Source organism: Narcine bancroftii, chromosome 4, assembly GCF_036971445.1.
Source record: "Narcine bancroftii isolate sNarBan1 chromosome 4, sNarBan1.hap1, whole genome shotgun sequence".
In the NCBI taxonomy this organism is placed as follows: Eukaryota; Metazoa; Chordata; class Chondrichthyes; order Torpediniformes; family Narcinidae; genus Narcine; species Narcine bancroftii.
The window spans coordinates 71,166,235-71,192,797 of NC_091472.1; the positions used below are offsets into that span (position 1 = coordinate 71,166,235).

The 26,563-nt window shown below is 39.9% G+C and overlaps 1 protein-coding gene across 10 annotated transcripts in view; it reads right to left on the minus strand.

The window, feature by feature from the left end:
* LOC138760671 (uncharacterized) overlaps nt 1–26,563 on the minus strand; it is a 202,480-nt gene that overhangs the window by 95,122 nt on the left and 80,795 nt on the right. For 8 of the 10 annotated variants that reach the window (XM_069931584.1, XM_069931582.1, XM_069931580.1 and 5 more), the window contains one exon: nt 21,612–21,707. In XM_069931584.1, the coding sequence (XP_069787685.1) occupies nt 21,612–21,707 (96 nt within the window). Of the gene's footprint in view, nt 1–16,359; nt 16,473–20,589; nt 20,691–21,611; nt 21,708–26,563 lie in introns of those variants that run through there. The other 2 variants (XM_069931588.1, XM_069931589.1) reach the window with 2 other exon arrangements.

Consider the following 26,563-nt stretch of genomic DNA (forward strand, 5'->3'; position numbering starts at 1 on the left):
GAACGGACGTGAGTAGAGTGGTCATTTAGTCTTAATTAAGAGTTAATAATTTAGGTGGGGATTGCTGTTCAGGGCAGAGACAGTAATTGAATAGGGAGTGCAGGTGGGAGTAATTAAAGGAAACTGGTTAGGATTGGACAGTGCTAGTGGTCACATTGGGTAGTGTATTAAAGTAAAGGAAAGGTTTTTGGGAGCGGCAGCGAGTGAGTGGAAGCACAGGTTGAGGACGAGTCACTGCACATTAAGGTAAGATAGTCTTTATTACTACTTCATTGTGGTAAAGGATGAGTGTTAGGACTGTGTTGTTGGGAGTGCCAGATGTGGGAGGTCCTGGAGTCTTCCAGACTCCCGGATGTCTATATCTGCACTAGGTGTGTCAAGCTGCAGATTCTTAGGGACCGTGTTAGGGAACTAGAGCTGCAGCTCGATGACCTCAGGCTGGTTAGGGAAACAGAGGAAGTCATAGACAGGAGTTCCAGCCAGGTGGTCACGCCAGGGCCATGGGAGGAGGAAAGGTGGGTAACAGTTAGGAGAGGAACAGAAAAATGTAAAGTGCCAGAGAGGAGCCCTATGACTGTAACCCTCAGCAATAAGTACGCCTCTTTGAGTACTGTTGAGGAGGACATCAAAGTTGGGGGGAGCAGCAATGGCTATGCCTCTGGCACGGGGTCAGCCCCTGTAGCTCAGAAAGGTAGGGAAAGGAAGAGGAGGGCAATAGTGGTAGGGGACTCCATAGTTAAGAGGACAGATAGGGGATTCTGTGGACGCAGCAAGGAGAACCGGATGGTGGTTTGCCTCCCTGGTGCCAGGGTCCGGGATGTTGCTGCTCGTGTCCCGGATATCCTAAAGTGGGAGGGACAGGAGCCAGAGGTCGTGGTACATGTAGGTACCAATGACATAGGGAGGAATAGAGAAGAGGTCCTAAAAAGTGAGTACAGGCAGTTAGGTAGGGAGTTAAAAAGAAGGACTGCAAAGGGGGTAATCTCTGGATTACTCCCTGTGCCACGTGACGGTAAGAATAGAAATAGAATGAGGTGGAGGATTAACACGTGGCTGAAGGGGTGGAGTAAGGGGCAGGGTTTCAAGTTTCTGGATCACTGGGACCTTTTTTGGGGAAGATGTGTCCTGTACAGTAAGGACGGGTTACACTTAAATCCCAGGGGGACCAGAATCCTGGCAGGGGTATTTGCTAGGGCTACTCAGGATCCTTTAAACTAGAATGGTTGGGGGGAGGGAGCAAAATAGTACAGAGCAGTAAGGAGAAGGTTAGAATGCAAACAAAGAAAGTTTGTAGTAAGTATTTGAATATGGATGGGAAGGTGATAGAGAAAGGAAATGCTCTGGAAGAAGATGAAGGGCAATTGGCAGGAAAAGGAAATAATGTTGTTATTAAAGATGAGGGAAAACAGGTATTAAGAATTGGGAAATCTCTGAAATTCATATATTTTAATGCCAGGAGTATTGTAAAAAAGGTGGATGAGCTGAAGGTGTGGATTGATACTTGGAAGTATGATGTGGTAGCGATTAGTGAGACATGGTTGCAGGAGGGATGTGATTGGCAGCTGAATATCCCTGGGTTTCGTTGCTTTAGGTGTGATAGAGTCGGAGGGGCAAGAGGAGGTTGTGTTGCATTGCTTGTCAGGGAGAATATTACAGCAGTGCTTAGGCAGGATAGATTAGAGGGCTCGTCCACGGAGGCTATTTGGGTGGAACTGAGGAGTGGGAAAGGAGAGGTTACACTTGTAGGGGTGTATTATAGACCACCCGGAGGGGACCGAGACCTAGAGGAGCAAATCTGTAGGGAGATAGTAGATATTTGTGATAAGCACAGGGTTGTAATTATGGGAGATTTTAATTTTCCACATATAGATTGGGAAACACATTCTGTGAAAGGGCTGGATGGGTTAGAGTTTGTGAAATGTGTGCAAGATAGTTTTTTACAACAATATGTAGAGGTGCTGACCAGAGAAGGAGCAGTGTTAGATCTACTGTTGGCAAATGGGATGGGTCAAATGACGGAGGTTAGTGTTGGCGAGCACTTCGGGTCCAGTGATCATAATGCCATCAGCTTCAATGTCATTATGGAAAGAGATAAGTCAGGACCAAGGGTTGAGGTTTTTGATTGGGGAAAAGCTAGATTTGAGGAGATGCGAAAGGACTTACAGGGTGTGCACTGGGACAATTTGTTTTATAGGCAGGATGTAGTAGAGAGATGGAAGTCTTTTAAAGATCAGATTTTGAGAGTGCAAAAGCTTTATGTTCCTGTTAGGTTAAAAGGAGGGGCAAAAGGCTGGAGAGAGCCGTGGTTTTCAAGGAATATTGGAAACTTGGTTCGAAGAAAAAGGGAGGCGTACATTAGGTATAAGAAGCATGGAATTAAGGAGATGTTTGAAAAATACATTGAATGTAAGAGGAATCTTAAGAGAGGAATTAGGAAAGCTAAAAGAAGGTACGAGGAGACTATAGCAAGCAGGGTGAAAATTAATCCAAAAGGGTTCTACAAATATGTTAATGGTAAAAGGAAAGCGAGAGACAAAATTGGTCCCTTAGAGAATCAGAGTGGAAAACTGTGTGTGGAGCCTAGAGAAATGGGGGAGATATTGAACAGTTTCTTTTCTTCGGTATTCACCAAGGAGAAGGATATTGGGATATGTGAGATAAAAAAAGCAAATTGGGTAAATATGGAGAATATAGTGATTACGAAAGATGTAGTGTTAGGGCTTTTGAGGAATATAAAGGTGGATAAGTCTCCGGGACCAGACGGGACCTTCCCCAGGACATTGAGAGAAGTAAAGGAGGAAATAGCAGAGGCTCTGACAGTAATTTTCCAAATGTCATTAGAGATGGGGATAGTGCCGGAGGATTGGCGTATTGCGCATGTGGTTCCGTTATTTAAAAAGGGTTCAAGGAGGAAGCCTGGCAATTATCGGCCTGTAAGTTTGACGTCTGTGGTAGGTAAATTAATGGAGAAAGTTCTTAGAGATAGTACTTATAAATATCTGGATAGACAGGGTCTGATCAGGAGCACTCAACACGGATTTGTGGGCGGAAGGTCCTGTTTGACCAATCTGATTGAATTTTTTGAAGAGGTGACTAGGAATGTAGATGAGGGTAGCGCGGTGGATGTTGTCTATATGGACTTCAGTAAGGCCTTCGATAAGGTACCACATGGAAGGTTAGTTAGGAAGGTGCAGTCTTTAGGTATAAATTTTGAGATAGTCAAATGGATTGAACATTGGCTGAAAGGGAGAGGCCAGAGAGTGGTAGTGGAAAATTGTCTGTCAGGTTGGAGGCCGGTGACCAGTGGTGTGCCTCAGGGATCTGTATTGGGCCCATTATTGTTCGTTATATACATTAATGATCTAGATGATGGGGTGGTGAATTGGATTAGTAAATATGCAGACGGTACTAACATAGGTGGAATAGTGGATAATGAAGAAGGTTTTCAAGGATTGCAGAGGGATTTGGACTGCCTAGAAAAGTGGGCTGAAAAATGGCAGATGGAATTTAATGCTGATAAGTGTGAGGTGCTGCATTTTGGTAAGAAGAATCAGAACAGGACATACATAGTAAATGGGAGAGCATTGATGAATACAGAAGAGCAGAAGGATTTAGGAGTAACGGTACATCGCTCCCTGAAGGTAGAAACTCATGTGAATAGGGTGGTGAAGAAGGCTTTTAGTATGCTGGCCTTTATCAATCATTGCATGGAATATAGGAGTTGGGAAGTGATGTTGAGATTGTATAAGGCGTTGGTGCGGCCTAATTTAGAGTTCTGTGTGCAGTTCTGGTCGCCTAATTATTAGGAAGGATATAAAGAGAATGGAGAGAGTGCAGAGAAGATTTACCAGAATGTTACCTGGGTTTAAGCATCTAGAGTACAGGGAGAGATTGGGCAGATTAGGTCTTTATTCTTTGGAGCGTAGAAGGTTGAGAGGGGATTTGATAGAGGTATTTAAGATTATGAAAGAGATAGACAGAGTGGATGTGGATAGACTATTTCCATTAAGAGTAGGAGAGATTGAAACAAGAGGACATAAGTTAAGAGTTAAGGGGCAGAGGTGTAGAGGTAACATGAGGGGGAACTTCTTTACTCAGAGAGTGGTAGCGGTGTGGAACGAGCTTCCGGGAGAAATAGTGGTGGCAGAGTCAATTTTATTATTTAAGAAAAAGCTGGACAGGTATATGGATGAGCAGAATGTGGAGGGTTATGGTCATTGTGCAGGTAGGTGGGACTAGAGAGGAGTGTTTGGTTCAGTGTGGACTAGAAGGGCCTAATGGCCTGTTTCCGTGCTGTAATTGTTATGTTATGTTATTTTTTATGTTATTTGCTAGTCTACATTTTATCTGTGATATTTTAACTGACCCTTGTTTTATTATGGAAAATATTACAACCAGATCTAATCTTATTCTCAGCAAATGTCTACAACAAACACATATTGAGCTTGGTTCACTTCATACCATAGTGCTATTGTTTGTGACGATTCAGTGATAATTTGACTTGGGCCCAAACTCTGTACACTGCAGTCATTCAATGAATAAAATTGATGAAACATGAGGAGAACCTGGGATAAAATCTTCAATACATTCTAGAAAATGTACAGTCATAGAATCAGGAAACAGGCTCTTGGCCCATCTCATCCATGATAACTGAGATTTCCATCCTTGCTAATCCCAGTTTCCTGCATTTGGCCCATGTCCTTCTACTCTTTCCTGACAAATGCTTTTTAAAGCTGAGAGTTTACCTGCCTCTACTGCCTCCTCTGGCAGCTTGTTCCACATACCCACCACCCTTCATGTGGGAAACTATCTCTCGTATCTCCTTTAAATATTTCCCCTCTGACATTAAAACTCTAGTTTTGGAATCCCCTATCCTTGGAAAAAGACTTTCTACCCCATTTTTGTCCTTTATAATTTTACAAACCTCCATGTTCACCCCTCAGCTTCCTGTGTCCCACTTTAAGAACAATCCCAGTCTATCCAGTCTCCCCTTGTAACTAAAGCCTTCCATTTCAGACAAAGTTCTGGTGAATCACTTCTAAACACTTATCAGTGCCAACATTATTCAGTATCAAAGATTTTTCAGCTCACCATGCCTGTAAGTTCTCAAATAAATGTTGCCAGGTAATCCAAATTGTCCTGAAAACTGTTTTTTGTAGATAGATTATACAATTCCTTTTTAATAAGTGCGACTGTATTTGTATCTGTTTGGTCTTGTCCAGCAGGCAATGCTTTCTCAATCATGACAACTTACTATTTGTTTAACTTTCTCCTCCTTGCAGTATTTCTGAAATCACCTTCTTTCCAATGTGCACATAAGAACATTGGACAATGAGGATTAGAAGCAGGAGTAAACCACACTGCCTCTTGTGTCTTCCCTGTCTTTGTTGACAAAATGGTTGATCTTTCACTTTGTGCCACTTCACTATTTATATAAAGTCTGTCAATCTCACTCTTGAATATACTGGGACACTTTGCTTCCAAAGCTCCCATTTGCCGGTAATTTCACAGATTCACCAACCTCCAATGAAAAAAATCTTCTCTGACCTCAGAGACCAAATTTGTTACTCTGGTCAGGGGAAACATAATTTTTGCATTTACCCTGTCAAATCCTATAAGAATTTTGTACTTCTTTTTTCTTCTAAACTCAAAGGAGCTGCTTCACGTTTCCTGCATAAGACAATGCTGGCACAATAGAACATTACAGCACAGAAGCCCTTCGGCCCTTCTAATCTGTGCCAAACTTTTTTTTGCCTAGTCCAACTGATCTGCAGCAAGTCCTTAGCCCTCCATACCTATCCCATCCACATACCTGTCCAAATTCCTCTGAAATATTAAAATTGAGCCCTCATACACCACTTCAGCTGAAAGCTCATTCCATACCCCCACCACTCTCTATGTGAAGGTTTCCTCTCATGTTTCCCCTAAACTTTTCCCATTTCACTCTGAACCCATGTCCTTTGGTTTGTATCTCACCTACCATCAATGGAAAAGTCTATCTACATTTACTTTGTCTATTCCCCTTCTTAATTTTAAATACCTCTATCAAATCTCCCCTCATTCTTCTATACTTCAGGAAATAAAGTCCTAACCTGTTTAACCTTTCCCTGTAACTCAGTTCCTGAAGTCCGGGCAACACCCTAGTAAATCGTCTCTGCACTCTTTCTATCTTATTGATATCTTTCCTGTAGTTAGGTGACTAATCTCCCATATGAGACTTTGTCAAAGGCCTTACTAAAGATCACGTAGACAACATCCATAGCCTTTCCTTTGTCCACTTTCCTGGTAACCTCCTTGAAAAACTCTATTTTGGTTAAACATGACCTTCAAAACTGCATACAATACTCCAAATTTGGCCTCAACAATGTCTAATACAACTTTAACATAACATCCCAACTCCTGAACTCAATACTTTGATTTATGAAGGCCAAGATGCCAAAAGCTCTCTTCACAACCCTATCACCTGTGACATCACTTTCAGGGAATTATTTATTAGTATTCCCAGATCCCTCTGTTCTACTGCACACGCCAGTGTCCTTTCATTTACCAGGTATGTTCTTTCTTTATTTGTCCTTCCAAACTCCAACACCTCACACTTGTCTGCATTAAATTCCATCTGCCATTTTTCAGCTGGTCAGATCCCTCTGCAAACTTTGAAAGCCTTCTTCACTGTCCACAACACCTCCAATCTTAGTGTCACCTGCAAACTTGCTGATCCAATTTACCACATTATCATCCAGATCATTGATATAGATGACAAACAACAATGGTCCCAGCACCGATCTCTGAGACACACCACTAGTCACAGTCCTCCAGTCTGAGAAGCAATCATTCACCTCTACTCTCTGGCTTCTCCCATCTAGCCATTGTTCAATCCAGTTCACTACTTCACCATGAATACCTAGTGTCTGAACCTTCCTGACTAACCTTCCATGCGGGACTTTGTCAAAGGTCTTACTAAAGATCATGTTGACAACATCCACAGCCTTTCCTTCATCAACTTTCCTGGTAAACTCCTTGAAAAACTCTATAAGTTTGGTTAAACACGACCTATCATGCACAAAGCCACGTTGACTATCCCTAATCAGTCCACGGATATCCAAATAAATGTATATCCGATTTCTTGTGACACCTTACAATAACTTACCTACTACTGATGTCAGGCTCACCAGTCTGTAATTTCCAGGGTTACTCTTTTAAACTATTTGAGCTACCCTCCAATCCTCTGGCACCACACACGTAGCTAAGGACATTTTAAATATTTCTGTCTGAACTCGTGCAATTTCTACACTAGCCTCCCTCAAGGCCCAAGGGAATATCTTGTTAGACCCTTGGATTTATCCACCCTTATTTGATTACCCTGAGAAGTAATCAGATGAAACTTTACTACTGCCCACCTATGTGAGGACATCCTTCGCCAGAGACAAGAGACCAGAACAGTTGTGGCCTCATCAGTACCTCATATAATTTCAGTAACTTTTGTACTTAAAGCCCATTGCAGTAAAGACCAATATATTATTTGTCTTCTGATTGCTTGCTGAGACTGCATGTTATATTTCAGCAATTGATGTTCAAGGACACCAGCTCTCTCTGAACATCAACATCTTTTCATCTCTTGTTTGATATTGCTTCACTGCTTTTAATATTTGGAGCTCAGAGCACTCCAGGCAGTATTATTTATAAAACATTATAAATTCACACACTGGAGGTGGAGCACATCACACCTGTGCTAGCTCTTCAAATACTCACCCTCTACATTTTCCTTGTAATTGCCCCCAACCTTCATGGATGTTATTGTTGAACCAAATTTTAACAATTTTTTTTGTGAGGTTGGCTAAATGATGACAACCTACTGTTTTTCCCTTTGTGTTTTTAGAAATGACATTTTACATTAGCTTACCGAACCTCCTGTTGGTGGAAACCTTTGAACTAATCTACTCTTAACATAATCACATATTTTTAAACCTGAAGCACCATAACCCATGAAAAGGTAATAGTTTCTTTCCTTTTCCATACCAAACCTACCTAGTCCTACTTCTACCTTATTACTCAAAGTTCAAGAGCAATCCATTTGCTGCTTATCATCTTTGTACTAATGAAATAGGTTTCCATTTCTTTTATCTGACTATAATTCATATCCCAGGTAAGATCCCCATCTTGGTCCAATATTTTGGACATGGCCCTATTGTAATACCTCTGCTGCTTGAATCAAGAGTGTAAAACAGTTCCAGTCTAACATGAGCAAATGTTAAACATGTACAGTCTGACAGAACTTCAAGACCTGGATCTCAATACCCCATTGTGCAATTGGATCCTGGATATTCTCACCTCCAGACCCCAGTCAGTGTGGATTGGTAAGAACATTTCCTCAACAATCTCCATCAGTACCAGAGCATCACAGAGCTGCATACTTAGCCCCGTTTTACTCGCTTTATGCTGACAACTGTGTTGCTCATATGACAAGAACACCATCTACAAATTTGCTGATGATACCATAGTAGAGGGTGGTATAAAAAGGAACGAGGAGTCAGCTTACAGGAGGGAGATTGAAAATTTGTCTGAATGGTCTCATAACAACAACCTCTCACTCAGTCAACAGAACCAAGGAGCTGATTGTAGACTTTAAGAAGGGAAAACCAAGGATGTATGATTCAGTGATCATTGGGTGAATTAGAGATGGAGAGGGTAAGCAAATATAAATTCTTGGGAATCACTCTCTCAGAGGACATTTTCTTGACCCATCATACTAATGTCATTATGAAGAAAGCATATCATTGTTTCTATTTCCTCAAGGGTTTGTGGAGATTTGGTATGACATTGGAAACCTTGTCAAACTTCTACAGATGTGTAGTGGAAAGTGTGCTGACTGGTTGCATCATAGACTGGTATGGGGGAACCAATAACTTGGATTGGAAAGCCCTGCAAAAGGTAGTGGACACAGCCAAGAACATCACAGACAAAACTCTCCTCATCAAGAAAACCTACATGGAACGCTGCTGGTGGAAAGCAGCAGCAATCATCAGGGATCCACATCACCTAGCACATGCTCTGTTCTCATTGCTGTTTTCCAGAAAGAGGTGTAGGAGTCACAGGGCTAGTGCCACCAGGTTCAGGAACAGCTGCTTCCCCTCTATGCACTAACATCCCAGTCCTGACTGTCCCCTGTATGAACTTGTCTTTTCAGCTTGTGTAGTTTTTTTTCCAGAATTTCTCATGAAATAAATCAATTAGCAAGCCTGTGACAATTCTTTGGGGGAAAAAAATGACGCTCATGGATCAAATATAAGATTACCAGGCTTTGAAATTATTCTTGGTAGTGGGTTTCCAGCACATTTAGAGGGCATACATGGGTTTCCTGCTGCTCAGATGGACTGAGGAACCACAGTTTAAGCAGAGTCTACTTTATAGGACAACAATGTCACTGAATCTATGTTTCGAGGTTCGGTACCTAAACTGGAAAATGTAGCGTAGCACTACAATGCAGTTGGTCCATGAGCAGAAGGCTCTAAACTAGGGGTCAACAACCCTTAGTCCCAGAATTTTTATGAATCTGTGATTCCAAATTTAATCCACTGAACCCTTTCTTTAACCTACATGAGTGACAAAAAGGAAACAAGCAATGTGATAATGTTTCACTGCATCATTCACTGAATACCTCCTGTTTTCCACCTGACATCACAGCAGGGATGCCGAGCTTTGTACAAGTGTCAACAAAATAGTTAAAGGGTTGAACCCGCATTGAATTTCTCAGAGTTTAACCATCAACATTCAGATCACCTTCTGCCCAACGTGGGTACAGTAACTTCCAAAGTGAAGATGGGTTGTACATTTTGCAGCCTGCCAGGAACAGTGAAAGTGTTAATGAAGTAAATGGCTGCAAATACGTAGAGTTCACAGGCTGCAGAAATTTTACTTCATGGTAGTCTTTAGCTTGTGCTTAAGTGACCTTCACAGAAGGTTGCAAGGATAGGAGTGCACAGCTCTCTTGCTTTGAGTGCAAACTTGTAGTGTTTAAAAGAGATTCGGAACTAGGTTTGCTGGTTCACACCTTATCACTGAAGCAATTCAAAATTTAGACAAACAGCGAGCTTGACTTTGATCATCTAAAAAGGTACCAAAAAAAGCTCAGAAAGAATATTGGAATGTAGATTGATTGGCCACTGTAAAGTGCCTTTCATGCTAGGAAGATGAGAGTGGAGATAATGCACATGTAAGAGAGACTAGATTACATGGAAGTGGGATTGTTCCAATAGCTGGCATAGACTGGATGGGCTGAATGGTCTACTATGTCAGAAGGAAATATGAAAATGAGAAAAAGCACCTCTCTCATTTGGTGCTGCTCACTGTTGTATGAGACAACTCTACACTCAAGTATTTCGCAGCTCAGGAGTCATTTAAGCAAAATTAGAAAGCCAGTTGCTTGATTTACAGGATAAGACCAGTGAAGTTTAAACTCAGAACCTGGTAATCAATCTTGAACATTTAGAAAGACAGAATTCTACCCAGGCAATTCAATACATCTGAACAGATGTGCATAATCTAATAAAAACACCAAACTGTATTTGCATCTTGGAATATAGTACTGGGCAGCACAGTGATACAGAATTATGCATGTGGCACTCTGTCCATCTTCACACCTACTTGCTTGCATGACTAAGCGCTGACAAGCATGAACTTTATAAAAAGCAGAGAAGCTAAAACAACAAGTATAGGCTTTTCCTCAAAAACGAAAAATATTCAAAGAATGGGGGGGGGGGGGCGGTGTTCAGAAACTAAGCTCCTTAGTATAGAAAGATAGAATACACAGTATTAAACATCTGCAAACATCAGTAAATATGTATTGCACTTAAAATATTTGCTTATATATCCCAATTGTCAAATTAATGAAATTGCATTTTTCTATTTTTATAAAGAAATGGCTCTTCTAGGTTTGCTGTTTCCTGGCCAGGACAGAAATAAGGTAATGTCACTGATTTTTCAATGTTACTTTGCACTGGCATTTCTGGCAATGATGAGGAACATTATATCCCACATTAAAAGTGAAATTATCATTCTATAGGTCGGATTCAAAGTTTCTGAATTACTATGTCTATTTTCCAAAAATTAACAAAATACAGTAGAAGTCCAAAAATCTGGATGCTGGAAATCCAGACCACCTGAGAATCCGGACTTAACAAAACCTCTCAAACTTTTTACATTTAGTGCGCTTTTGTGTGCGTGCATGCATGTGTAAGTACCCCAGTGGCATTTTTCTTTTTCTTTAAAGCTGCTCGTTTTTGTACATGAAGCATGCTGTGTTTGTTAATGAATAAACTATCAAAATTCATCTTCTTTATTCCTCATTAAAATTTAATATTAAAAGTATTGCCCAAGAATCCAGAAAATCCGGGCTGAGCCAATCCCTGAGCAGTCCAAATTTTCGGACTTCTACTATACATTAATGCAAATGGCATCAGAGGGGGAATGGACAGAACCAGATATCGAGGCAGCACACTGACCCGCCTAAATTAGCAGTTCAATGAAGGTAATTCAATAGCACCGGTGATGAGGAGGAATGGATAATGCAGTGGCCAATTACCTGGTAGAAACGAACTGTAACTCGTCAGACTATACGTGAAGACACCAGGGATTCAGCCTTCATGTCTGCAACACCATTCAAAATAATCATGGCTGATCAGGTAACTTCAGTACCCTATTCCCACTTTCTCTCCATAATCCTGATCCTTTAGTCATAAGGGCCACAATCACCTCTCTTCTGAATGTATCCAATGAACTCGCCTTAACAACTTTGTGGTAGAGAGTTGCACAACTCTCTGAGTGAAGAAATTTCTCATTTCAGTCTGAAATGGCTTCCTCCTTTTCCTTAAACTGTGATCCCTTGTTCTGTACTTCCTCAACATTGGGAACATTCTTCCTGTATCTAACCTGTCTATTCCTGGCAGAATTTTAAATGTCTCCATGAGATCCCATCTCATTTGTATAACCCTGGTCTATCCAATCTTTCTTCATTTGTCAGACCTTTCATCCCATGAATTAGCCTTCACAGCACTCCCTCAAGAACAAAGATGCCTTCCTCAGATTTGGAGACCAAATTTGTACACATTACTCAAGGTGTGACCTCACCAAGTCCCTTCAAAACCTCTTACTTCAAAGGCCAACATGCCATTTGCTTCCTTCACTGGGTGCTGTACCTGCATTCCAACCTTGAAAGGCTGATGGAACATGATGCCCAGGTTTTCTTGCTTCCCCTTTTCCTAAGTTGTCTCATGATTCAGGTAATAATCTGCCTTCCAGTTATTGCCACCAAAGTTGATAACTTCACATCTGTCTACATTATACTGCATCTGCCATGCATTTGCCCACTTTCCTAATCTGTCCAAATTACCCTGCTGCCTCTTGGAATCTTTCTCACAGCTCACACTACCACCTAGCTTAATCTGCAGATTTAGAGATATTACATATAATTCCTTTACCTAGATCACTAATACTTATTGTAAAGAGGGTCCCAGCACTGAACCTTCATTCACAAACAATTTCCTGTCTTGATTATACTGGACAATCATAAATGATCAAATGTACATTGGGTAACAATTCATTGTGGCCAGTTAAAATATAGATGTGCATTCAATCTGTGTCCAATTAGTATCCAAACCTCCACCATTGCTAACATTGTTCCATGCTGAGGAGACTGCTAAACCCAATGTAAATTTTGTCATAATTGCCACAGTGCTTTGCTTCAGAGCAAACTGGAGCCCACTTACAGTAATAAAACCCCAATTAACAGGGGCATCACCCCCATCAATGAATATACAGGTGGAAAAGCCATAAGGTTGCCTCTGGACTGAGATGACCAACTTTGCCTTGTGCTTCCTTTTTTCAGGTGACAAACCATTCCAATCACCAGTTCAATTTACTTAATAAATGGGCAATTCATTGGAGGGAAAAGATTGTTCAAATGATCAGCACTTCTACATGCACAACTACTTTTCCATTCCTTAGTTACTCCATTTAAAATTTTCCATGCTGGTGAGTGGAACTGAAAATGCTTCAAAACCAGCATGAGACACATGGTGCCATTCTGAACACTATAAACTTGCTCCCTCATTAATTTTTGTTGCTGCGTAAAACCTTTTGGGGTAATCTTTTCATTTCTTTTTTTTTAATTTTTTTTATTTTTCACACCATAAATCACATTAGCCATGATATACACTTTTTCTTTTTCACACATATACAGTGACTTTTTCTCCCCCCCCCTCCCTCCTCCCAAGCCACCCCCCCACCCCCCCCCCCTCTCATCCATTTTAGGTATACAATCTAGGTTGCATTAAGCCAGTCAGACAATGTTGTCATTCAACAAAAATACAACAGAAATTCTACTGAGTCCATTCTTTTCTTTCCTTCTCCTTCCATCAACTTAGGTAATCTTGAGTCTTTGCAAAAGTGTAAGGGAGTGGAATGTGAGCTGGTAGCCTTTTTTTTTACAGCCTCCTAAATGTTATTGTGATTTGCCCTCATGCATTTCAATCTGTTCCCGAAAGTTAAATTCTACATCTTGTTCTGTAGTTCAGATTTTAGTTCAGTCTTTTTAATGTTGATTGACAAGGATCCAGTACAAAGTTTCCTGTGTTCCTGGCATAAAAGTTATTATTTTTTTAATTTTGCACTTTTTCCTGCAATCTACAATTTCCATTTCAGCATTTAAATACAATAATTTGGGAATTACTGTAATAAAGAAAACAGATTGAGATGCACCTTTGAGAAACATACTCAATCAGGCAAAATGTATTTTGTGTAACTTAAGAGTAACAGCATCAGCTCATATAAACCATATAACCATTTTCGGAGCGGAAACAGGCCATGTTGGCCTTTCGAGCTCGCACCGGTTCACTGATTTTGTGCGCCCTCTTCAGGCAGTGGTCCCGGTAGATCTTCATTCAATAACGATGGGCGAATTCAATGCAGGTGGAATCAGATAATAGCAAAACTATGAGCAAACAGATTGCCTGTCTGTGTACCAAAAAGAGTAAAACTTGACGAAACTGATCCCTCTTCGTTGTGACAGGACCACATTGATCCACTGGCTGCAGACACTTCATGAGGAGATTCGGTACATCACCAAATTTCCACAGGTACACCACGGAGAGGATCCTGGCCGGACTGGTGTGGGGGTGTCAATGCACAGGCAACAGAGCGTTGTACTGGAAACATGGGAAGCAGGTCTTGAATGTTGCTTTTGGTTTATTCACCCAACTGGTATATAAAGCAATGCTGTGATTTATAATGAAGAAAGTGTCTGCATCTTGAAAACAACAGCACACTAATTTTGTGCTGCATAAAATTCCATTTGGATTTTGTTAATTTATTGATGCTCCCCCTATAAAGCCCCTCATACCATGAAGGCTCAACAATATGGTTGACTTTCTTGCATCTCAGGAATGTTGAACCCTTGCAATGTTGGCAATTTACAGCATAGAAGAGGCCCATCGACCCACGATGTTGTACCAGCATATAAACCTACTCCATAACAATATAACACTTCCCTACCACACACTGATAACCCTCTATTTTTCTTAATCCTTGTGCTTATCGAAGAGACTTCCAAATATCACTATTCTACCAGCCACCATCTCTCCCATCAATTCATTCGAGGCACCTGCAATATACAAAAGAGCTGGAAAAACTCATCAAGTCAGGCAGCATCTATAGGAAGTAAAGGACAACTAACATTTCAGGACGAAGGGCTCAGGCCGAATCATTGGTTACCTTTTACTTCATATGGATGCTGCCTGACCTGCTGAGTTTCTCTAGTACTTTTATGTACTGCACTCCATCATCAACAGATTTTCTTGTTTAACTCCATTTCAGGCACTCGACTCTGTGTGTATATAAAAAAAAAACCTGAACTCCCCTAAACTTTCTTTCACTCACCGTAAACAGTCCTCTGGTATTTGGTATTGTTGTCCTGGGGAAACGATGCTGGCTGTCTTCCCTTTCTGTGTCTCCCATGATTTTATATATGTCTATTAAAGAAATCTCTTGGTGCCTGCCACATTGACCACCGCCAGTGCGCTGATATCGCCTCAAACCGTGCATCTTGGCGCCTCACAGTTTGGTGGGCAGCAACCTCCTTCGAAGAAGACCGCAGAGCCCACCTCACTGACAAAAGACAAAGGAGGAAAAACCCAACACCCAACCCCAACCAACCAATGTTCCCCTGCAACCGCTGCAACCGTGTCTGCCTGTCCCGCATCGGACTTGTCAGCCACAATCGAGCCTGCAGCTGACGTGGACATTTACCCCCTCCATAAATCTTCGTCCGCGAAGCCAAGCCAAAGATTAAGTCACCTCTTTCCTTTGTCACCTCAAAGAGAAAAGCCCTAGTTTGGTCAACCTTGCACTTTTTGGGGAAATACATATTCATATTTACAGTCAGGTCATGATATCTCCATTCACTACACCAAACATTTCAATATGTTCCCTTACAGTAACACTACTAAAGTTTCATCCATAAACAGTGGATCAGTGAAACATTTGAGATTTGGACTGTGGTTCTTCCCAACAGAGCTTTACAGTAATTGCATTGATCTTTATTTCATTAATCAGCACATACTCCTTATATGTTGTGTCTGTTGGAATTACCCAATTGAAGGGCAGTGAATAAATAGACCTTGCTTTGCAGGAAACCTCCTTTTGTACCTTTCTGTCTGAAAAATACATTACCTCCTTTAAGTGGTTATTTTGGTCAGGAAAATTAACATTTTGGTCCCAGAAATATTGCATAAATTGAAATCTTAATCTAAATTCAGTAGCTCTTCCATTGCAAAAGTAATCATTAGAAATAAAGTAAATAGTAAAGAATTTTTTGAGGAATTTTATTTAACTAAATGGTCAGGTTGTCAAAGTACCAAAAAAAAAACTAATTACAAAAAGGAAGTAGAAAAGACTCAGCCTATTGTAAACATCAAAGGTAAAAGTGAATCTTCATGATCTTTTCTTCCTCCTCAGCTTACTTTCCTGTTTCCACCACCACCCACTGCACCCCCCACCCCCTCCCTGCTCTGCAGCTGTTGGCTGCACTTTAAGTGATTGGTGTCAAAGTTGCCTCCTCACAGCCCATAAAATTACAGTGAACCATCATGGGAAGGTGTCAGTATTTTTTGATAAAAGTCTTCTGTTCTTCCACCCTCCACCTCCCCTCCTACTGAGCATTTGACAATGGCAGCTTGTTTGAACGTGATGCCTTCACATTCATAAAATGCTCTGTGCCATTCAACGGAGGCAGTGGTAGTTGCTGGCCTTCACTTGATACATTGGTTTAAAGATAGCATATATCCTTATCAACAATTTCAGACTGCTAGGTTAAATTCAAAATTCCTTTATTGTCATGTAATAGTACAGAACATGTAATATTACTCAAAATTGCCTTGTTGTAAGGCAGCCAAAGAGTCGCCATTAGTGTCATCCGGTGCCCCCTACAGTACAAGAGAAAGACTGCGTGATTTTATCGGTCTGAAGAATGTCCAACATCTCAGCATTGATTGTTCACACACAAACGATCAAAACTACAAATCTCTGTTTCTTTACATGAGTTTAGACAGCATACCAGATTTGTGGCAAGTAAAGAGGAGGGACTTGCAACGCCACTGGGGCGATGTCCTATTCATTAGCCCGTTGTTCACAGAAAGCCTGCAGTTCACTTTAGACTGCAGCCATTCAAGGAAATTTACAAGGGGTCGAGGAGGTAAAATGTTGGAATGGGAATGGCACCCTCATTCCCGTTCTGAGTTTTTTCTTACAGAGCATGCATTCTGTGAAAATGGGAATCATTTCCTGGAATGCAGCGGCTGTGTAAAAAAACATAACTGGGTGTCTGTGGATTCCCCTGCAACACTCCTGACTCTACAGTCGCACAGACTCCTGCTCGTCTGTGCATTTTAAAATAACTGAGACAGTAATCGGGACCACAATACCACTCTAAAGTTATCCCTGCTCTAGATGATGCTTAAACCATCATTGCTTTCAAAAGAGTTTCATTTGTACTTGCAGAATCAATAGAGTCAAGTTTATAAGGGATCCAATTAAATTACATGGTTGGACTGCAGCTTAAATTATAATAGTTTAAAGGACCACTGATATACCTTAGTGCACTGTCATGTGGTCCAAATTGTGGTGTTGTATAACTAGTTAATATGGCTTGAATACAAGAGTTGTAGATTACTTTCCAGTGAGAGCGCCCGTCAATTGCACACTGTTAATGGAAACTTCAATTATCTGCCCTTCCATGCAGAGGAAAGAAACATAAAATGAGGTGCCCCAATAAGCTTCCTCATTGCTGTTGTAAGCTAGCAAAGGCAGAGAGAAAAGTCTTCCTGTCCGCTTGCCAGCGATATAGTGTACAGTCAAATTGCACATTTTCCAACTTGTTTATAGCCCTTAGAATACGAATTCTGATGTAGGGTTGTGTGTAAATAATGAAATTAAAGATGATCTAACAGAAGGGGTTTTTAGACTGCAGTCATGTAACGGTACAATCAAGGAATTTTGCTGCTACACGGGCAGTCTAAAAAGGAAGGTGCAGGAATTTTGAGTCAATTTCTGCACCCGATTTATCCTGTAGGCCTGTTACAACTTTTTGGAGGAAGCCTACAGTGTAAATTGTAACAGAAAAATTTGTTGTCAGTCATTCATTCTACTGCACGTCCAACCACCAGGACTATTGCACTCAGGTACTCGCAGTCTAAAAAGGCACCCAGTGCAGCAATTATTTTAATTTTTTCAGTGATTTTAGATTACAGTCTAAAAAAACATTAGAGATAATACAGCAAACATGAGGGACTGCAATTAGTACTGAGCATGCAGTATGTTGAGGAACTGACCAGGAAATAGGCTACTCTGGATCTAGTTATGTGAGAAAGGCCAGATAATTGAAGTTTCCATGACATTATTGCAAAAAAGCTCAAAGGATGACTATGAAATAATAGAGAATTTTACATTAAGTTTGAAAGTGATGGTATTCAATGTGAAAAAGGAAACTGGAATTAGAGGGGAGGCAGGTTGGCGGTGACGCATTAAAGCATACGACAGTGCACAGATAATAACTAACATTCAAACAAATAATGCATGATTCACAACAAATACACATTCCTTTAAGGCACAATGGTACCAAGGAAAAGCAGTCTATTCATGGACTGCAGGAAAATTTAAAGACAGTATTAAATCTAAGGAAAATCTTTATACATTTGCCAGAAAAACAGTAAACCTAAGGAATGTGACCATTTTAGAATTCAGCAGAAATAAAGAGATTACTTTGTTTCAGTGGGAAGTTTGTTGGTAGTGAGATGTATCTTTGCAGCAGGGACAGTTGAGAGGAGTGTTGGTGCAATGAACTTCCTTGTTTGATCCCAGTTTACGCTAGGGTAAGGTCTTTGGTGTATTTTCTGACAGAATGTCATTACATAGCAGACATACTGAATTTCTGAGGGTGTTCAGATATACAAAGAATTCTTCACAACTTTTGTGTAGCTGAGGTGAAGGCTTTTGGGAGGTCAGAAAGGCCTTGTACATATGGTTGGAAACAATTTTTTTTTGAAAATTTTATTTAACTTTTCAAATTACACACAAAAAACCCATAAAATAACTATAACCCCTCCCCCTCCCCCATAACATAAAAAACTCCACTAAAAATCCAAAAAAAAACTTCCCCCAATTCCCCCCTCCCCAAAAAACTTACAGCAAAAACCAGTATTCCCTGATTGGTGTCCAAAACTTATTACAATTATTTTATTTCTATAGCCATATATTTCAAATATAATCCCCACATATCAATAAAAAACAGAATAATTATTTTTCACATTCTCTGTTAACTTTTCTAAATACAAACAAGAACTGTAATTCATTCTGCCATCTTCGCAAATTTAGTTGTCCATCATTCTTCCATGTAACAGCTATACATTTTCTTGCTACTGCTAAGGCTAACTTTAAAAAAAGCTAAATATGGTTTAGGCATTCTTGAATCAACAAATGGAACCTTATCATAACCCAATAAACATAACTTTGGATCCAATTGAATATCCATTTTAAACAAATCTCTCAAAAATTTTATAATTTCCTCCCAAAAATATTTAATTTTCTTACACGACCTAACTGAATGTACAGAAGTACCTTTCTGCTCTCTACATCTAAAACATAAATCTGTTATACTAAATCCACATCTTTTCAATTTCTCAGGAGTTAAATATAATTGATGCAAAAAATTATAATTAACCATATTATATCTCACATTAATTAACTTTGTAACACTATCAACACACATTTGTGACCATTCCTCCCCTGCCAAAACAATATTTAAATCTTTTTCCCATTTCTCTTTAACCTTATACATATCCACATTTTCCATTTTTTTCCTGCAACAATCTATACATATCGAAATAAAACCTTTTCCACTTTTATCTTCAATCAATAATTCAAATTTCATTTGACCTGGCAAATTTATTTCCTTACCATAACACTTTTTTAAAAATCTCAAAATTGATAATAATCAAACAAAGAATTTGACACAATACCATATTTCTCTTGTAATCTATTAAATGAACAAAACTTCCCTGCTTCAAAACAATCTATAACATTAACTATTCCTTTATTTTTCCAATCCTTTAAATAAGGACTATTCAATGAAAAAGGAATTAATTTATTCTGATATATTGGTGATCTTATTGAAATCATCCCTTTAAACCCTATAATTAAATTACAATTATACCAAATATTCACTATATGTCGTGGTTGGAAACAATTTGTCTTCAATTTGATCAACTCCTCCATAAACATATTGTCTCTGAAGTACAAATATTGGCATCCTAAAAAAATACAGCTAGTACCAAATTAAAACAACATTGTACCGGTATGGTGTGTTTGCATGAGATACACCATGTTTGATATTATTACATCAGAACAGTGACAGTTCTTGCAGATGTTGCAGCTTTATTGTCATCGAACCATACAGCATAGACATGGGCCCTTCAGCTTAACATGTCCATGCAGACCTTTTGTCCATCTACACCAGCGATTTTCAAACTTTTTCTTTTCACTCACATACCATCTTAAGTAATCTCAATGCCATAGGTGCTCTGTGATTAGCAAGGGATTGCTTAAGGTGGTATGTGAGTGGAAAGAAGAGAGTTTTAAAACCACTGTTTTAATTGTACCTAATTGACTCGTTATGTGTACTGTTTCATAACTCCAAAGGAAATGGGCCAATGACAATTTTCTCAGCAAAATATTTCAGTAACAATTGGATCTTGAGCAGTGGTTCTCAACCTTCCTTTCCCACTCACATACCACTTTAAGTCATCGCTTACCAATCACAGAGCACCGATGACATAGGGATGATTTAAAGTGGTATGTGAGTGGAAAGAAAAAATTTGAAAACCACTGATCTACGCTAATTCCATTTTCATTTATGAAGGCTGTACCTTCAAATGCCTTGACTATTTAAGTATTTGCTTCCAGTACCTGCTCTGGAAGCAAGCTCCAGATATCAACCACTCTCTGTATAAAACAACTTATCCCAAAGATCCCTTTTAAATCTCTTACCTCTCACGTTAAAACTTTGCCCTTTTGTTTATGATACCATGGGAGAAAATGACAGAAAATTGCCATTTAAAGTGAAAATAAATACTGCAGATTCTGGAAAACTGAAATATAATGAAAAATCCAATAACTACTCAATAGGCTAGACAACATCTTTCTAAAGATCTTGGACTGGTAGCTACTTTTTCAGTTTCATATATATTGCAGTTTTGGTTTTAGTGAAAGAAATGCACAAAATGGACACGAGCACTTGACAGACGAAACTTGAACTGTAAGCTGCCTTCCCACCATCAGTTGAACACCCAGCTATGGAACTAATGAAATGTCTTCTTTTGCTGTTTCCATCTTTTGCTTATTGCAAAGGCATCTGAAAAATGCTGGCTTGGATTTTTTTTGACAGGTGATTCTGGCCTTGTGCCCTTATAAAGCTTTACTGCATATATTTATTATGAAACCTATCCAGCCTGACTTCTCAGTTGTCAATGCTAATGCTGTGAGCAATGCTTCTTCCAGTTGTGCTGACAGCCAGGCCTACAATTTGTTTACCGACTCCTCAACAGGCTCCAATGTAACCTTGCTTCTGTAGAAATGAGTTGACTTTGACAGCAGCATGTGAGAAAGTATTCTCAAATAAATCCATCCATCCCAGAATGCCTATTTAGTTCAACGATGCCGATAACTGCTCAAGATGGTGATTTTTCATCACCCTTCAGATATATTTTGTTTGCTTTTGGGTTTTGCAAATGTATTACTTTAGGTGAGAATGCAATGTGTTAATGGTCTTTATATCACGAATGCAGACAGGAATGCCTAACATTAGTTTTCCCTTATTCACAATGAGCATCCACCTCCCTCCTGCAAGTTGTAAAAAGCATGGCAAGTAGAGTTTCTAGCACCTGCTCACTTTAGGTGTCAACAATTAATTAGCCAGAGAGGAAAAGGAGTATTACTTCTAACGCTGGGTGTAGCTACTGCTGAGAAACACTGCTAAACAGAAGCAGTGGGCCTGTGGGTTTGGCACCAACCTTGGGAAAAACTTGCTCAGATTCTTCATGCACTTTCTTTAGTTTACTCTTGGGATGGTTTCTGATTTGGACGCTCGGCAATTCTGGAAGTTCACTCTGCAAGGAATATGAATAAATGGTGAATCCAATTTTGTCCATGACTAAATTTTAAGTAGCAATCATTTATTTCCTTTCAAGAGTCTGATATAAAAAAAAATCACAAAATTTATTTTTTATATAATTTGGTAAAAGTTCTGCAACAAAATATATCATTAGTTATATTCAATGAAATTATCAAAATGTTTGAAGAATAGGGTCAAAGCTCCATTCAAATAAAATATTAATGAAAATTCAGCTTTGATAGGGCTGCAAAAATTTTTCTGGCCTGTAGGATAAAGGTAACATAGCCTGGCACAGTACTGGCCACACAAACCGGACAACAGTTGGTCAGATTCTTGATCACAGCAGAGTTAGAAAGCAGTAACTGCTTGACATGCTTAGATTTTGTGCTCTTGGAACATCCATTGCTAATCGGAAAATTCAACAGCTCCAGATGTTGGAAATCTGAATTAAAAGCTGCTAGAAACACTCAGCAGGTCATTCAGCATCTGTGGATCGCAAAACAGAGTCACTGTTTCAAGTCAAAGACTCTTCATCAGAATTAGAGTTTCCAGTCCGATGATATTCATTGACTCCTACTAGCAGTGTGCCTGTCTCAAGGTGGATGTTGGCGTAAGTAATGCACATAATAGATGAGAAGCATTTGTCATTCAGTCTCTTGAAGGATGGTGATTATGGTACCAAGTGAGACTGTGGTTGTGGTCTTCAAGAGGAAGAAAATTTAAAATCAAAGAATTGAGGGCACTTGAAGTCCCTGAGTGAATGGAAACCCTACCTATAGTATGGACAGAACTCTTGAGGCCTATTTTTGGTAATTTACAAATTAATGCACTCGCAAGTAATGCTCTATACCTGGGCAGATGAGAAATATGGGCTATGCCTCATTGCCATCTCCCAAACATCGCCATTCTCCAGAAGACTTTCCCTACTTTCCACAATCTCCTTCATTAAACCCAATGAGTCAAATGATATTCATGTGCATTATATACATTTTATCACGGGCACTGTGTGAAGTTGCTTATATTGAAGATTTTTTTTACTGTTGATTACTTTAATGAAATGAAGATATAGATTAGCCTATTATTATGTTAAAGCCATCTGCACAGGTAGAAAAATTATAGAGATGGTAGTGAATGCAGGTATTTATGAACTAGAATGATTTTAAATATGCGATGTAGAATAAGTGATTTCTAATGCTTTGCTGTTTATCAATGAGATTGCAGAACAGCGTTTGTGATTGAAGACTAAAGAATGCTCATTCTGAACCTCCACACACCTCAGTCTCTTCTTTCTAGCAGGGAAAAGAAAACACCACAACATGCCCAAATTTCCAATTTGATTCTTGAGGATACTGGTCCATGCCAATAGCACATGTACATAAAGGTTTATATATCAGACATGCCTTTCATTTTCTCCCACTCAGTGGTCATACTGTGCAGGAAGCGGCCTAGAAACAGTGCCAAGGTTACCGGGAGGTGGGGTTGAAGGGGGGAGTGAGTTGAGTTAGGATATAGGGGGAGGGGTGACAGGTCTGGGCAGAGTTTAGAGTTTAGCCAGATCATGCATCCCTGACTCCTCTGTGAGGGAAGTTGGGCCAGAATTCAAATTTTTCAGGTTGCCAGCCTTTTTTAATTCCCCTTACCATTCCAACACAGACCTATCTGTTACTGAGCAAAATGCACCTCATATTCTCCCTGGAAGACCCACATTGAGTTTTCTGATTCTGGATAATTCCCACCCTCTTCCTGTTCCACTGTTTCCATTTGTCCATTTTCCTAGCCCATTCCAGTCTTTGCTTTTCCCTGAACATTTCCCCCCCCTCGCCACCTGTGGTCTCCTCTCCTACCTGTCTCCCCTCTCTATCTCTTCCATCTGTCCAGTATCCAATTACTTCTTGGCCCCTTCCCGGCACCTTCCCATCTTAGTCTTTCTAAAGTGTCCTGCCCAAAATGTTGACTATTCATTTCTCTTCATGGAATTTGCCTGATCTCCTGCCTCCCTCCAGGTAACCTGTGTTTGCTTAAGATTCTAGCATCTGCAGAGTTCAGATTTGCAGTTTTGTCTATGCCAATGTTGACTCCTATTTCATTGCCATCATTTCCTTATAACATTGAGTTTATGCTGGTTTTCAGAGTAAACCCATTCTCCTGAAACTTCTCTTCTCTCCACATTCCCATTACCTGCTTAGATTTTCAGGGCAATTTTTACAGTGGCCGATTCACCGAATGACCCATATATCCTTTTGTGATGTGGGAGAAAACTGGAGGACCCAGAGGAAATCCACACAGACACAGGAAGAAAATGTAAATTCCCACAGAGAGGAGCAGAGGTCAAGGTTGAATCCAGTCACTGGCAGCAACTCCACCTGTTGTGCCAGTGACAACCCATTCAGGCAGTACGTAGGCTAGGTAAATGAAATAATGCTGCTACCAGGAGGAGTGCACTGCAAAAATCATGACTAGGAAACAAAAGATGGGAATTTCAGAGGAGCGAGAAACAACTAGAACCAACACTTCGTGATTTTGCTGGGAACTCCACTCTGTCACACGTATGAGGTCTCAAAGAACATTCACTGCAATATAATTTACCCCAATTTATTCTTTCTCATCAAAGGTTCTTCACAACATTAGTTTGTACATTTAATTCTAGATTGGGGCACAAATGGATCTATTTCTCTTTAGAACTGGGAGTGGTATGGAGGAGCCACGTATGGAAATATGGGGTGATCCCACAAACATCCACCTAAATCTCAGGACATTTTGATTGCAAATGTTGGCAGCGGGAGTAAATTGGCTGTAGTTTTTGTTCCTGCAGTTGGAAAGGATTCTGCTCTTATTTAAAAAAAAATTCATTGCTCTTAAAATATGATCCTTGAGGCACCAAACTTAGAATAAAAGGAAAATGCACAAAGATAATACATATCTTAATGACGACTAATTTCATGCACAAGGTAAATATGTCACATTATAATTGGAAGAAATAGCTGCAAACACAATGAAAATTCTAAAGAAACCAGTTCATCCTCAAGAGCTTGAGCAATCAATAAATTAATGAAAAATAAGCTGGACAGGGAATACAGGAGCAGGAAGAAACCATGTGGTATCTTGAGCCTTTCCACCATTCAGCAACAGTGGCCTGATCTTGGAGTCGTACGGCTCAGAAACAGAGCCACGCTGAACATCAAGCACCCACTTGCACTCATTCTGCAGTGATGCCAAACTGTGTTCCCCTCATTACCATCAACTATCCCCAAATTCCACTATTCACCTACACAAATCATTTACAATTGGCCAATTAATGTAGCAATCAGCATGTCTTTGGAATGTGAGAGGAAACCCACAGGACCACAAGGAAAACGAGCAAACTCCACACAGACCCTCCTCAGGTTGCTGGGCCTGCGAGGCAGCTCTATTAGCTGCACCTCTTTGTGCCTGTGGCATCCAATCTTGAATCATAACATTTTCACACTCAATTCCCAAGGCTTTGTGCAAAATTCTAACACTTTCAGTGTGAAATATTAATTAAGAATTTATATATTTAAAAAATATTTTGAACATACATTGAAAAAAAATCAATTTCTTCCCATTTATGTAGAGTCCAGATTTGTAATCTTGTGTTACCTCCCCAAATGAACTGAGTAAATGTTGCCAATTACTTTGAACTTAGCTTCTGTTCCAGCAGACATTTTGCACCCATTAGCCAAAGTGTGCCCACACTGGAGTGGGCAGTATTAAGGACTGCCTTGAGAGATATCGCATCATTAACAAACTCCTCAGTACTTTAAAATCCTGTTCTTTAGGTCCACTCCAAACCAGATTAAACTGGAAAAGGATCAGCAGAGGGTTTAAGACGGGCAGCTGCGAAAGAAACAAAGATACATTTTCCATCTGCTCACTTTGGTCTGCAGCGGCATCGTGGAGTGAAGATGTGCTGCTGTCACTTTATCACATGAAGTGAGTTCCTCTTGTCATAGGCAAAATGATAAGTTTCACAGAATCTTGACGACTTTAGAGAAAGGTGTTCAAAGTGGCCAAATGAAAAATGGCAATACAGGGTAGGGGAATACTATTTTTGATTTTCCAAATTTGTACTCCCTGATTGTGCAAATAATTTTAACTGAGATTTTGGGGGTAAAATACAGGATTCTGTTGATATCATGGTTAAGTGAAAAAACACACAAATGCTGGAGATACTCAGCAATTGGTGATGTATCTTCACCTTTGCTACATAAAGGCATTGTTTGACCTGCCGAGTTTCTCCAGCATTTGTGTGTTTTGTCAACTGAAATTTTAGTCATCCCTAATTTTCCTCAGAGGACAGATAAGACTATTTACCCACCAACATCTGGATCCTGCATTTTTAATTTAAATCTATTAACCCAAGGTGAGGCCATTAGCCTGAAACATTAACTCCGTCTACAGATGCTGCCGACCCATTGAATATTTCCAGCTTTTGTTCATATTTCCCTCAAAGTCTGAACATTGGCGCTAGCTTTACTTCAACCTTTCTAACAGAGAATAGGTTTATATTAACCAGGATGAACTGTGTACATCTATTTCTAAACTCCAAGTAGACAAACTCACAGCTTATTTTGGAGAGAATGCCTCTGCTTTCTCTGGTCTGGTTCTTTGCCACTTCTCTGGTCCTCAGTCAACCACAAAGAGCCATCCACGAGAGGATACTGATGAGGGGTCCATTTTCACATGTGCTATCTCATACTGGATATCCTCATAGAATGAACAAAGGTGGACATCTAATTAGTCCTCTACTTGGAGTCCCTTCACTACCCTATCAAATTTTCTTGCTAAGAACCAGTGGATCCCTTTGGAGATTTATTGTTATGTAGCACACTG